Source organism: Oncorhynchus mykiss, chromosome 4, assembly GCF_057628025.1.
Source record: "Oncorhynchus mykiss isolate SJ-2025 chromosome 4, ASM5762802v1, whole genome shotgun sequence".
Classification (NCBI taxonomy): Eukaryota; Metazoa; Chordata; class Actinopteri; order Salmoniformes; family Salmonidae; genus Oncorhynchus; species Oncorhynchus mykiss.
In genome coordinates this window covers 39637635-39653030 of record NC_143025.1, presented here as the reverse complement: position 1 = coordinate 39653030, position 15396 = coordinate 39637635, and the positions used below count along the sequence as shown (strand labels likewise).

The window sequence follows — 15396 nt, the reverse complement described above, 5'->3', positions numbered from 1 at the left end:
CCTACACCCAAGGTTAGCCATAGCCTTTCCGCAAGTCACACCATATGTTGCAAAATGTTACTTCCAACACACACAGACACCCTCATGATAGGCCAAGCATATTTTTTAACCCTCACACTAGCTAGATGGGGTTGTTAACTACTAGTTAGCTTAGTAGACCTCAACAAACAGAACTCCTAGAAAAACACTCCCGTTAGCCAGCTAGCTAGTGTAACAGTATAACTTTAGACCGTCCCCTCACCCATACCCGGGCGCGAACCAGGGACCCTCTGCACACATCAACAACAGTTACCCACAAAGCATCGTTACCCATCGCTCCACAAAAGCTGCGGCCCTTGCAGAGCAAGGGGAACCACTACTTCAAGGTCTCAGAGCAAGTGACGTCACCGATTGAAACGCTATTTAGTGCGCACCACCGCTAACTAGCTAGCCGTTTCACATCCGTTACACTCACCCCCCTTTTGACCTCCTCCTTTTCTATATTGCACACCCTTTAGTTTGTCCATTTTCATCTCACAAGATTTTACATGAATTTTTCAACATTTAAAATGTCGAAAATTGCTAAATGTTCTCTCCTCCCATGGCAAAATAGAAGTGCAGGAAATGAACTTTAAAATGTACATCTTATTTTCTCTTTGTCGAGAGGGGGATTATTAAAATATTTTGCAACGATGTGGGGGCCCCACAACCAAATCCCGCTTAGGGCCCCCAAAAGGCTAGAGCCGGTCCTGGAAACAAATATATACAAACAAACACACACCCAGCCAGACAAACAGGAGAAGGAGAGAGAAGAAACAGAGATACTAGCTTACAAGTAGCACGCATTGGACAGGAGACAGATCGTCAGACCTCAGGTGGAAAAGTCCTTCTAAAGGAGAAGATCTTACAGCACTGAATCTCTTTACAGTGAATATCTACTCATCATTGGGCCGTACTGTACTACTATAGTGAGATGCTATAACCTGAGCACTCCGTATAAACGTTTTTGGCTCTAGGTGCTCTGAGATCAAACCTGCTCTTCCTTGGACAGAGGAAGTCATTTCTTTCCAACAGCCAATCAGCTATAGTGTGATGATGTCCAGCCTGGCACTGCCCTCCAGGCCAATCTCTCCCTGCTACCTCTACCACTCCTGGATCGGGTATGTAGGGCTGGGCTGGGCAGGTGCCTCTTACTTCAGGAGTGGGAATGAATGTGTTGGTACACAATGTGCATTAGTCTTGTGCTCTTTGTCGGAGAGCCGTCTTTCTTGTTTGCTCTGCCTGCCACCAAAGCATTATCCTCTTCACATTGTATGTCTCAACTACAGTCTAAAAGCGGTTTCTCTGTCTGACAACTCTCCACTCCTAAAGATTGGCCGCTTCGTGGGCGTAGGCGTGAACCTATTCAAGTCAGTAAGTAAATACATTTTTTAAATGTTAAAAAACAATGTATTATTAGCTAGCTGTGTGTAGGCTAATGAGCTGCTTGTTAGCTAGCTAGCTAGGCAACATTACATACTATAGGTAATTGAAATATCAGCTGAAATATCAGCTAGTTAGCTTCATAGCAGCTTGTTACCTTGATGTGGGCCTATTTGTCATTGCAAATGAAAAACTCGTGCTCCAAATGCCTTTGTAGAAAACAGCAATGGGAGTGGGTGAAATAATGTTCAGCTCCAGCTGTCAGAAAAGAGACAGCAGAAAAGAGAGTAGGTGTACTAGTTAAGATGGGAAAATATTCTCCAGTTTCAGTCCCTAGAGAGAAACACTATGAAGACAGACAGAGAGATAATAGTCAGGGCTGTCTAACTAATCAAATGAAGCCTGTTTCTTTGTGATGTCTGTCCTCAGATATGGAGAGCTGCGAAACGCCTGTCTGCAGATGAAGAGGTCCCAGTAAATGTCCCAAGAGACTGCTGGCACATGCTTGTATGCCATGGGTTGTATGTGTACTTACTGTATGTTAGCAAAAGTTGTACACAATGTAGGCTACAAACGTATTACAACTGTATCATGCCAATCCTTCTCCTGGAGGTATGCTGGGTGTGCAGGCTTCTGTTCCAGCCCAGCACTAACACACCTGATTCAACTTATCAAACCTAATGAGTTGATAAAACTGTGTATTATTGCTGGTCTGGAATAGAAGTGTGCTCACCAAGTAGATCAGGGAGGGGAGCAAGGTTGGTCACCTCTGGTATGGACTTTTTTGTTCACCCAAAATTATTCTTTAGTAATAACAGCCTTCTTACTAAGATGTCTAACATTCACAAACAAGTTCATTATTTGTTTATTTTGAAGTTATATTTTTTTCAACATAAAAACATTATTCAAGATGAACTAGGGTCAATGTTCATTCACCACACATCACAACCCTGCAATAAAAAGACCGAAGGGGATCTGTCTCTAATTGTCTGTGGTTTCTGTGTTGCTTTCTCAAGTGAACATTACATTTTTGTCCATTTTTGTCTCTGTCTCAGGGTATGAGCCATGTGGACCCAGTTTGCAGCTTATCATAATGGTATGCATCACCAATGTGGCCATAGTCCTACAGTATGATGGTGCAACTGGCCTAATGGGCATGTGCAATCAATGTGCCCCTTGTCATTGTACATCTGCAGCAGAAAATAGCTAAACTCACACATCATTTGTATATTGATGAGCTAGCTATATGTTCTCAATTTCAAATGAAGTCAAAGCCACAATTTCCTTTACCCATTCATGTGCATGTAGGCCTATGTATTTTGCAGGGAGTGAGCTATAATCATCAATGTCATGACACCAGTATACTGAAAGAGCCATAAGCTATAATATATGAGATCATAATGTTAAGATACCCTCATCCAATTGGTAGCATATTACATGTTTTATGAACGGAAGATTTTCAGGCAAATATCTGCTCCTCACCTGATCAAATCAAATCAAATCAAATTTTGATTGGTTAATGGCAGTGGTGGCCACCTGCAATTTGCAGAAAGTAGAGCAAAGCTGAACTTTTTCTATCGCTCCGCTAGCAGGGTTCGCACCTCTCACCTTCCTACAATCCCCTGCTCATTGCTCCACGCGCTCCCGTTGAAAATGAATGGGGTCGGAACGCCGTCTGGCAAATCCGGAAGTGGTGGAAACCCTACGTAATGATTTCTGTGGGTAATGCTCGTTAGCTTTGGCCGATGCTCTTAGATGGCAATGCTTTGTGGCTAGTGTTGCTATCTATTTAATTAGCAGTGCTGCTGTCTGTTGGCTGCTATAACAAACACCTATTTAGCCTGGAAAAGCACTCCTGTGTGTGGAGAGGAAAAGGAAATATGGAAGTGTGAGTCACACACAGTCTACTCAGACTGAGACAATCTCTGGTCTTCTCTCATATGCAAACACATGCAGTACAAGAAGCCATACTCTCGTTGACACACACATAAACATTGTCCTTCACTCTTCTTTCTGTGTCCATCTGTCCCTTTCACCCCCCCCCCCCCCCCAAATGTTATAGTTGCACTAATCTCTTGTGACTGACTAATGTAAATTATGTAAATAATAATAAATAAATAATAAATAAATAATATATATAATATATATATATAATATAATAAATAAATAAATCATGTAAATTGAGTTAGTCAGATCCAGATGTATTGTCACCCTTGATAAAGATGAGAAAAAAGACTGTATAAAGTACTGTAAATAATACAAATACTGAGCTATATTGTATGCAAAAAAAAGGAAATGCTACTATTTTATACTAATACAATTGCTCAGAGAGATTTTATTCAGCAAGTTATAAAAAACAGGTGTTATTAAATACTCACGCGTTTTCAGCACCCTCCCCTTGCAAGGATAACCGCACTGAGCCGTTTTCTCAAATGTTTTATGAGATTGGAGAACACATAGAGAGGGGTCGTATAGACCATTCCTCCATACAGAATCTTTCCAGATCCTTGATATCCTTCGGTCTGCGCTTATGGACTGCCCTCTTCAATTCAAACCACAGGTTTTCAATGGGTTTCAACTCTGTAGACGGTGATGACCATTGCAAAATGTTCATTCTGTGGCCAATTAACACATTTTTTGTGTGTATTTTGATGTGTACTTGGGGTTATTGTCTTGCTGGAAGATCCACTTGTGGCCACGCTTCTGCTTCCTGGCAGAGGCAGACAGGTTTTGGGCTAAAATGTTGTGGTACTTGGGAGAGTTCAAGCTGCTGTTGACCTTAACAAGAGCCCCAGGACCAGTGGAAGCAAAACAGCCCCATAGCATCAAAGATCCACCACCACATTTTACAGTCAGTATGTGGTTCTTTTCTGCATATGCATCCTTCTTTCGATGCCAAACCTACCACTGGTTTGCATGGCCAAAGAGCTCTATTTTCGTGTTATCTGACCATAGCACCCGGTTCCAATCCAAGAGCCAATGTCGTTTAGAAAACTCCAGGTTTTTACATTTGTTGATTGCTCTCAATAAAGGATTTTTCTGGCAACCTTTCCAAAGTGCCTTTCGGCATGGAGGTGCCATCTAATTGTAGATTTGGTGCCATCTAATTGTAGATTTGGAGACTTAGTGACCCGAAGATAACTATCTTCAATAGGCATACTATGCAATAACTACCTACAATTGCTCTTATATCCAAAAGCTAATAAGTCCACATTTAAATTGCTTCCTATCGACATGATGTACAGATCTAAAAACCAACTGCGGTGAGGTCCCTGAACTCTCTTGAACTTGTCCATGCTATGCCAATTAGTTTACCAAACATCCACTGCTAACTTGCATTAGCATCCAGGCTAGTGCTCCCTCAGTGTGTTAGTGGAGAACTGAGTGTGTTTGTGGACTGAGTTGTTATCCAGTGCAACTGAGTAGTCTGCAGGGCTCAAGCTCCATTGTGGGTCAAACACAGAGCCCTCAAGATCCAACCGCCCATCCCTACTGAGGTCACACCATACCAGTTACACAACGGACCTGTGAAGACATGGAATAACACTCTCTGTCTTTCTCTCAGATTCATCTATCTCTGTCTCGTACACTCATTGCCCTCTCCTTTCACCTCTCTTTTCACCTCTCTTTTCCCGCTCTCCATTGCCCCCACAGTCCCTGTGCCTCCATGTCAGTGCAACTAAGATCAACTGACCCCTTTCCCCTCCTCCCTCCCCTCTCTCTCTCAGAGTGAGAACATCAACTTGACCAATGTATTTATCATGCCTCCAGTCACTTTTAACCCTGTTTGCATGTACATACGTACAGATGTAGGACCTTAATTTGAGACAGTTTGCTACAGGAGGAAAATAAATCCTGCAGCAACATGATATGTGAATGATTATGTGGATTATAATTCATTGGCATTTTTGTAGGGGTTGATACATTTTTAAAGACTGAAATTTCAAAGTGGAAATTACGAACTTCAGAAGCCTTTTTTAAACCTCAAATACACTGAAAGTTTAAAGTTAACTGGAATACAGAAAGTTCTCCTGCAACAGGGTGATCCAATTAAGATCCTACATCTGCACCTCATTCACTTCAGTATCCCTGCACATTGTAATAATGGTACTGCCACTGGCCTGTATATAACTTGTATTCTTGTGTTTTTTTCTTCTCATATTTATTGTGTTTTTCTTGTCTATATTAATACTTCAATTCTGCGTTGTTGGGAAAGAGCTCGCAAGTAAGCATTTCACTGTAGAGGAGAGAGGGGTAAAGAGAGACATGAGTAAGTTGCTCAACTTTGTTTTTAGGAAACCATACACAGAATATATCAGTTGACCAAATATTTAGGAAGAGGTCAGCATTTCATGGAGTCTGTGAAGGAAAAAAAACACATCGAAAAAGTGGTAAGCAAGTTAGGTCCCAAAAAAACAGATCTTCACCAAGTCAAATTCTTGTATTGTGTTAAAGGTTTCATGATGCTTGTATTTGAACAAAAGTAGATCATTGTAAGATTGTTCTATACAACAGTTGGGGTCTCTATAATCTTCAATATGACATCCTAAACCTGGAATGAAAGTGCATTCTTGTAGCTGTGTGGGCTAATAGTCAACTTGTTTGCCTTGGGGTTAGTTGATCCATTGGCCATGGGGTAAGTCGATCCATTGGCCATGGGGTAAGTTGATCCATTGGCCATGGGGTAAGTTGATCCATTGGCCATGGGGTAAGTTGATCCATTGGCCATGGGGTAAGTTGATCCATTGGCCATGAGGTAAGTTGATCCATTGGCCATGGAGTAAGTTGAGCGAACGGTTGAGGCAGTGGCAAGTTGAGCAAATGTAAGTGATTTCTTCCCAGGTGTAATGCAAGGCATTATCACTGGGATATGAGGTAACAACAGGATATGACCTATGTTAAAGTGTTTTTTTTTTAAAGTACAAAGTGTTTGTTAGGTGTTAAGCTTGTGTTAAAAGATTATTAAAATGATTAGAAGACTAAAAGTGATTATGATATTGTTGAACTGTGTTTGAGAAATAAAGTTAGAGATGGTTTTAAAAAGGTAGCTGTAATATTTAATTCAGTACAGACGTTTGTAGGCGGCTTATCTTACCCTGTCCCGCAGCTCAACTCACCCAATACCACTTTTTTTGGACAAGCTATGTTTTCAGAACTGTTATGTTTACATGAATTCTAATCATTTCCAGGGATACACAACATCCTGAAATACACACAGAAATATTTGTTAGAAAGAATACTATATTTCCCTTGCTGAATGTCATTTAAAAAAAATAATGCCTCAACACCCTACGGTTTTACACCTGCTGTATCCTGTGCATGTGACACTTGAAACCTTCTTGAGGAATTCACCAACCCTATGTTTAGCCATGCATGCATATGTACAGTATGGACCTATAGCTTTCTCCTGTCCTACCGTTCTATTGCTCTCTCACACACTCCATCTCTGTACTCAGCAGTCAGCACCATGTGAAATGTTTCATTGGGTGGGCGCGGGTCAGAGGTTACATCATTGAACCGGTAATACAGGAGTCAGAAGCTCTTGCACCAGCCCCGAAGAGGAACCCTCTGAACCCTCCCTCAGAGCATGACTAATCGTTCTCTATCTCTATATCTCTGTCACTCTCTATCAATCAACATGTATATCTGTTATCTTTCTTGTCTTTTCCTTTGCTTCCCTCGACCCTCGTCCCCCTACCTCTCATCGAATTCTCGCTCACCAAATTGCCCACCTCGTCTCTCTTGTTTCTCTCTCCACAATTGTCCTTCACTCGACTTTCTATATCACTCTTTCTATACCCCTCCACTTCACTCTTTCTCTCTCCTGTGTGTGAATGTAGCTTTCAAGGACTGACTCCTGGTAGTGTTTGATCTTGAGACCTTAAAGAGAGAGAGAGAGAGCAGTGATTTGATGATTGCATGTCATGGCGTGTGGCATGCTGTGTGTAACATTGATGCCTATGTCAGGAGGGAGAGTGCTTGCGCCTGGCATGCAGGTGTCAGAATCAGACGCAGCCACAGAAGGGCTTTAATTCTGAAATCCCCTGACATTCCCCCAGCCCCGCCTGATGTATATAGAATGTCACTGCATTCTATGACTCTCACTAAGACGTATCATGGCATTTTAGTAAATGAGCTTTGGCACAGATAAAAGGAATAGGTAGACTGGATTATGGAAAAGACAGTTTGCTTTTGATGACTGTGGACAGTGGCTTATAGTGGAGTTTTGTGCCAGTTGTATATATTGGACACATAATACCTAATTGTTATAGGCGAACGCAGCAGGCATATGCTGCATCTGCATGCGGTATTAAACAGTCAACAGCCCCCAATTTCCCTAGCCCCAATTTACCTGTGAGTCATTGCCTGTCAGTTGTCTGGAAATGAGAACTCTAACATACTGTGGTGTTAGAGGGCCACCTAGAGGGCCATCTTTCTAATTGTAAGTCGCTTTGGATACGAGCGTCTGCTAAATGACTAAAATAGAGCGCTAAAATTACTAAACTGGAGTGTGCTGTCTCTGATTTTCTCTCGCGCTATTTCTCTCAGAACGATCTTCTTCACCCTAACCACTTAAGCTTCGAGATTGGTCACTCAACCGAGGCTTCTCTGTGTAACAGAAGCTCCTCTCTCTCCTGTTCTCCTCCTCCTAGATCTATCCACTGCCTTCGACACCGTGAACCATCAGATCCTCCTCTCCACCCTCTCGGGGCTGGGCGTCTCAGGTTCTACACACTCTTGAATTGCATTCTACCTGGCAGGCCACTCCTGCCAGGTGACGTGGGGAAGATTGGTGCCTGCACAATGTACTCTCACTACTGGCATCCCCCAGGGCTCAGTTCTAGGCCTCTTCTCTCTAAACACCAAGTCACTCGGCTCCGTCATATCCTCCATATCCTCCATGGTCTCTCCTATCATTGCTATGCGGATGACACTCAACTACTTTTCTCCTTCCCCCTTCTGACACCCAGGTAGAGACACGCATCTCTGCGTGCCTGGCAGATATCTCAGCTTGGATGTTGGCCCACCACCTCAAGCTCAACATCAACAAAACAGAGCGGCTCTTCCTCCCAGGGAAGGCCTGCCTGATCCAAGACCTCTCCATCACAGTTGACAACTCCGTGGTGCACCCCTCCCAGAGTGCAAAGAACCTTGGCATGACCCTTGACAACATCTTGTCGTTCTCTGCAAACATCAAAGCAGTGACACGCTCCTGCAGGTTCATGCTCTGCAACATCCGTAGTGTAAAACCCTACCTCACACAGGAAGCGGTGTACGTCCTAATCCAGGCACTTGTCATCTCCCGTCTGGACTACTGCAACTCGCTGTTGGCTGGGCTCCCCGCTTGTGCCATCAAACCCCTGCAACTTATCCAGAAAACTGCAGCCCGCCTGGCTGCAGAACACAATCCCAAATTCTCCCACCCCGCTCTTCCGCACACTCCACTAGCTTCAAGTCGAAGCTCACATTCACTCGCCTCACCCCAGTGAACTTACACTTGGCTCTTTTCCTCCTAACTAGCTCTGACTATGCTAATAGCTACTTTATTGAGGATAAATATTTTATTTTTATTTAACTAGGCAAGTCAGTTAAGAACAAATTGTCAATTCACCTACCTGAATGCACTAACTGTAAGTCACTCTGAATAAGAGTGTTTGCTAAATTACTAAATAACAATGTAAATCTAGTGGACACAGTTCGACAATACTTCCATTTTCTCTGGTACTAAATTGGTGCCCTCTAGTGTTCACAGTTAGGTAATGCGTCCCCCTTCACTTTATTTTTTTGCTGAGGTGGAGAGAGCGTGGCTCTTTTGACTTCCTCTATCCATTTGTTCTACTTAAATCTCCTGTTCATACTTGCCATATTAGCACACCTACTGAAATATATTGCCCATAATCGTGTCACTTCAACAGAACTGTTATGTAATTTCAGATATGATGAAGATATAAGGAATTTGAAAATATATTCTGATACTTCTCTAATTGTGTGCTTCACTATTCCTGTTGGATCACTGAAATGAATAGGGATATTCTATAGAATACAGACCTTTAACTGACCCCACCTCTCCCTCTCTATCCATCTCTCTGGGAGAAAATGTCTGTGAATCTAGCTGTGTATCATCTGTGTGTTCCCCTCAGGGGGTTATTAGGGAGGAATGTCCCCATTGTCAACCACAATGTGACTGAACCGTAACCATCGTCAACACAACCTCTCACTCCCTGCAGGTGACACCTTCCTCCGTTTCCACTTCCACATGACTGCAGATCCACCTTCTCTTTCTCTGTCTCTCGTTTTCGGTCTCTCTCGCTCTCCTCTCTCTCCCCCACCTTGTGCCCTCTGTCTCTCTCTACCTATAAACAACTACATCATCTCCCTCTCTCTCGTTCTCACTGTAGCACCCCGTTCTCCCTCTCTCTCTTTTATCAGGGAGTCATACTGAGACTAAAGTCTCTTATACAGATGAGCCCTGAATGAGATGAATTACAAAGAAATCCACACATCAAAATATAAATGCAAAATGCCAGCAGAAAGAAAAACAGGGTCATAAAAAACAAAACACATTTATCGGAAGTCAGGTCCTCAGTCAGCTTTCTAAATCGCCCTACAGGCACCAAAACATCACATTTAAGAACATGTTGAAGATTGTTCCACAAATAAAGTGCAAGAAACACTTAAAGCTGATTTACTTAACCCCGTAGAGACCAAAGGAATTTCCAGAGTTAGCCATCCCCGAGACCGGGTGTGGTAACTAGTATGGCTAAAGTTGAGTAAGTATGTTAGGGACAGTGGGACTTTTTGTAAAAGGGCTTTATAAATGAATCAACCTATGTGTCATCAAAGAGGGCCAACCAACTTTCTGGTAGAGAATGCAGTGATGACCACTAAAATGGTCACCTGTAATAAAACGCAGTGCGCTATGATCACCTGCATCTACCGGCTTTCATGAAGTAGCAGCTGCGTTCGGATAGAGGATGTCGCCATCGTCTAGGCCCGATGGGAACGTTGACTGAATCTGAATCTGCGTCCTACTATTTAGCGAGAGGCAGGAACTATTTATATAGAAGAGGCACACTTTCATTCTCAGCTTCTTAAACCTCAACATCAATATGATTTTAAAAAGGCAGCTTTTCATCTTTCCAGATGCCCATATATTTGTAAGCAGGGACACGATCAATATGAACACCATCCAAAGTACACATGCATAAATCATCAGTTATTTGTATGCGCTCTATAGAACGACAAATACTTTGTTTGACCTGCATTCGATATTAATTGCAGGTCAGTAAAGTGTTTATGTAATACAATAAAGGCAGATTGTAGTTCAGATAGGGCCTGGTCAGCTGTGGGGGCAATAGCATACACAACAGTATCATCGGCATACAAGTGTAGGTTACATTTATTTTGACAGACAATATCGTTCATGTGAACAATAAAAAGTACAGGACTCAGAATCAAACCCCTGCTGGACACCTTTCTTAATATCCAGGAAACCTGCTCTTTCTCTCACTTCATGTGCACTCTAACCTCTTGTCCTCTTCCCTCCGTCCATCTCATGATAATTCATGATCATTTCTTAGAAAGCAGGGTACAGGACCACATAATCAACCCACGTATAATCAATCCACTTGACTGCATGATGATGTAGTGAACCACGATGAGCTTCAATGTCATAATGAAAAACTCTCAGTCATCATCATTCACGACATGTCCCTTGTCATTCTAAGAAATGCCGTTCATGTTAAATTGAGTGTGAGAACCTTCCGATTCTCAGTGGATTCTCAGAATTGAGGCAGTGTCTCTCTCACACAGTGTGGTCCCCTTGTGATTCACCAGTTCAGAACGTCTCAGTGCTTTCTGTGAGGAGAGGGAGGGAAAGAGAGAGAGAGAAGAGGATGATGAGAGAGGGAACACATGTCAGTCTTCTGTTGATTGATGAGTCAGAGGAGCTCAGAGTTCCGTGACCCTTGACCTTACCCTACCATTAGCAGGCCGTCCATCCAGCATGAGTATTGACAGGCGGTGACATTAAAGTGACAGGTGTGGGGTATGCCCCTTAACACCCCATAACCACTTGTTACTTTCCTATTCACTTCTCTCTCACGACAATCTTGTACAAATTCAATCCAGTCCAGTCAAGTCCAGTCCAGTTCAGTACACTCTCTCTCTCTGACACTCTCTCTCACAACCTCTCTCTCACTCTCTCTCTGACACTGTCTGTCTGTCTGTCTGTCTCTGTCTTTCACAGTTCTATTCCATGTCTAGTTTGGCTAATCAATGCGTTTTATTGCCACTCTAGAGAACACCCAGTGGATGATTGATATTACAACAAATCCACACAGTTTCTAACAGTGCGTAATCGCCTCTATGAACATGGATTTTCAGTCTTGTTTCAGTTGCCTTCCTAGCTCTCAGTTTGGCTGAAAGAGCAGGGGCTGGGGCTGGGGCCATACTCTTGGGCATCCCCTCCAATGTGCCAGGAAAAATGCCCCAGCTGCCCCTTCCTCTGTCACACTGACATACACAGATACACACGGGGACAGTCAAGGTATACTGGTGGCATAGCTTATGAATACGGTGCATATATTGGTGGCATAGCATATGCATAAGCATGTAATGAGATGCACACTAGAGCTTTTAAGGTAGTACTGATGGCTGGTGAATATACAGTGAAAGGCATGTCCTGGTGCATGCATGGATGGCATAGCTCATGCAGCTTAAGCTCGTACTAAAAGGCACGACACAGCACGTGCTAGTGCATTAATTACATGTAGCAAGCTAGATGCGTGGATTACAGGTCTAGACATGTACTCTTCCGATATGTGCAGTGCAGTATATATGCTATTGCTATGTACACTAGAAACGGTTTGCCTATGTATCTAGTGGAGCATGGCAGATAATGGCTAGTAATGGATATTATTCTCTCTAGACATGTGTGGCAGGGTGGACATGTATTACACAGAAACAGAGTGGGATACACAACTCTATTCCCCCCTCTTGTCCTGTGTGTCAGGGTGATAGTAGTGAGTCCTTTCCAGAGAATCCGCTCCAGGTCATAGTGTTTGCCCTCTGTTGTCAGAGAGAGCACAGCTCCTCACTCACCAGGGGGAGGAAGTGCTAGCTGGACTCACAGAGTGTGAAAGAGAGAGAGAGAGAGAGAGAGAGAGAGAGAGAGAGAGAGAGAGAGAGAGAGAGAGAGAGAGAGAACAAGAGAGGAGAGTCACGACTAAGTGTTGGATTTTGACATTGACCTCACTGCTGCAGTGTGTTTGATGGTAGTTGATGGGTTAGTTGATGATTATTTTTGGTTGTTTATGGTGTATGCTTGAATGTTGCATTTGTGACAGTGGAAGTTGGTTACTTTATACAGTCAGTGTTGTGTGATTGATGTGTGTATGATGGTGATTTGGTGTGTGTGTGTTGATACGTGAGTTGTGTGTTGTATGTGAGGCGTGGGTTTGATGGTGCTGGGTAACTGGGCTGTTGGGGCTATGTATCGGCGGTCGCCCTGTCACAGAAGCAGGGCCCACTTTGACTTTAGCGAGGACGTCGTCAAGGGACTCCATGCCTCCAGCCACACTCACAGGTCAGACCGATGATATACTGTACCTCTCTGCCTTCCCATCTCTCTCTGTCTCTGCATCTCTCGTTCTCCCTCTCTCTCTCATCATTTACCTGCCTTTCTGTCCTTCTCCCTGTCTTTCGTGGTTCTCTGCTATTCTCATGTTCCGATTAGCGTGTGATGTGTTGCCAGTATGCTCATTTCATCTTTACAGTGCTTGTTATGCTTGCTTTTCAGTCCTCACTCTCCCCTCTATGTGCCTCTCCCTCTTGCTCTGCATGGACAGATTCCCCCCCCAATACAGTCTCTAGCTATATCTCTGAAGTGGATTAGGAATATGAGTTTGTGTGTGTGAGGGAGGGAGTGAGTGAATAATATAGCTTGAGTGTGTGGCATTTGGTTAGTTTACACTGTTGAGTCTATATAGTAGGCAGTTCTGGACTACTGGTCTATCCAGATTCAGCTGTGCTGCTGTTACCTAAAGCTCACCTCCAGTACTGTCCCTGATGTAATGCAATTTCCTTAATGTAGCCCGCTGATAACGCAACTAAACACTCCCAGCAGGATTTGTACTAGCGCTCTACTGTTCCACTGTGCCTCGCAAATGTTTTGTGTCACCCTCCTTGTCAATCCAAGCGCGTGACAGTTATTCTCTCCAACACCGCTTGCAACTGCTTATGTTTACATCGTGCAAACACAGTATGCTCTACAAAGCCAATATTGCTTATGAAGAGTTATTTCTGTTTTGAATGGATTTGCATTGCAGGGATACACACATGACTCTTTCACGTGACTCTGACCAGGAGTCATGGTGAAATTGTAGATTGTTGTTGTGGGGAAGCAGAGAGAGGGGGGGGCGCAGGCAAGACGCGCATGGGTCCAACCCAGACAGTTCAGTAGCAGGCAGCCTTGGCTGAGACTGGTTCTGTGGTCCCTCAGGCCTCTGGCTGCAGATATCTATGGATGTATGGCCACTGGGCTCCGGGGTAGTACAGGTTCAACCACAGCAGCAGCATTGGGTTCTGGCTGCAGGTCTCATGGTTAAGGAGTTTCTCCATAGCCACAGCAGCAGTACTGACCTGTTGAGACTCCAGCCAGACCAGAACCCACCTTTTAAGAACCAAGGTTTCCTGTGGAAAGTACTGTACAGCCAGTCAGTGCATGTGGAAGTGGAAAGAACCACACAGTCAGATGTGTGTGTGTGTGTGCGCGTGTGTGTGTGTCTGACACGTGACAGGGATAGTTAGTATACACTTGTGCTTGTCTGTTCATGTGAGCACGTATCTGTGAGGAGTTTGTGTGTGTTGTGATACTGTGGTCTATCTGAGTTTGCTTTTGCATACATCCTGTAGGAAGCCGTGTGCTGGTGATGAAGGTGATTATGACAACACAAGAGTGAACAACATAGTGGGAAGTGGTTGTTGAATTACTACCAGGAGACTAGGGAACAAATCCTGTTTCGGACCACCTAGAGAGGTTTTCCCTTCACACACGTACGCATGATTACGCAGACAGACAGACAGACAGACAGACAGACAGACAGACAGGGAGAGAGGGAGAGAGGGGTGAAGGCTAACTCAGAGCAGAGTTTAACCTAGGGTAACTTGACTTTGTACACAGCCCATGGAATGAATGCCATTTAAATCAAGTTCTGTTTAGTTAGGCAGCCAAGCCATGGAACACACTCTCTCGCCTGCTCTCCCACTTGCTCCCTGCTCTCTCTCTCTCTCTCTCACTCTCCCAAAATCATGTGACATAGTGAATTATGATCTGACACGACTAACCGTAAGTCTCTCACAATGAGGATGTCTGGAAGAGAGAAAAAAAAAGATGTAAATAAGAATGCTTTGTTTGTTGTTGTTTATTCAAAAGCGTCCTCTTATTTGCATATCCTAGCATGACGGCTTTGCAACGTCATAGTTTCTGCATTCTAGATTCGGTTTGTTGGCCGCTTAAGTGTGCATTTGTAAATTCACTCTAAAGTGTCAAAGTGCACTCTGGGCATTCACAGATTCTGAGCGTTGTCATTTTGTTTGTTTGTAAATTGAGGAGTACAGCTGATACGAGCGTTCTGACCGTTCTGACAATGGCAGCCAAGCACCCAAGCGAACAGGCTAAAGTTGGCTAGCTTGCTAGCTACTTCCAGGCACAAATGAGAGAACACGTCGCTCTAAACATTTTACTCGCCCTCGCAGAGTAAAGATCTTGGTTAGTTATTAACTGTGTAACAATTTCATGAAGTATATCAGCCGATGTTTACCCACACCTGTCATAACAACTGAGTTTAGGATGTTTGTAAATTCCTAAAATTTTTGGGGCGCTCTGGCACTCTCAAACCAGAGTGCTCTGAAATCGGAGTAGATTGCCAGTGTGAAATTACTTAAACCGAATTTTCATTCTTGAGCATTTTCAGTGTGCTATCTCCAGATACT

General features: G+C 43.6%; 1 protein-coding gene and 1 long non-coding RNA gene across 4 annotated transcripts in view; both read left to right on the top strand.

Moving 5' to 3' along the window:
• LOC110521793 (3',5'-cyclic-AMP phosphodiesterase 4B) overlaps nt 1-15396 on the top strand; it is a 304641-nt gene that overhangs the window by 199666 nt on the left and 89579 nt on the right. The window contains exon 1 of one of the 2 annotated variants that reach the window (XM_036969410.2): nt 12504-12988. The exons of the other annotated variant lie outside the window; for it this stretch is intronic. Within the exon in view, the coding sequence (XP_036825305.1) occupies nt 12864-12988 (125 nt within the window). The 5' untranslated portion in view covers nt 12504-12863. Of the gene's footprint in view, nt 1-12503; nt 12989-15396 lie in introns of those variants that run through there. 2 annotated transcript variants of the gene reach the window in all.
• On the top strand, nt 767-2381 carry LOC110521794 (uncharacterized). Of its 2 annotated transcripts, none has more exons than XR_016495255.1 (3): nt 767-1139; nt 1351-1392; nt 1831-2381. It is a non-coding gene; the product is annotated as an uncharacterized LOC110521794 (long non-coding RNA). The 2 variants fall into 2 exon arrangements; XR_002473213.3 differs by having other exon boundaries at nt 771-1139; nt 1308-1392.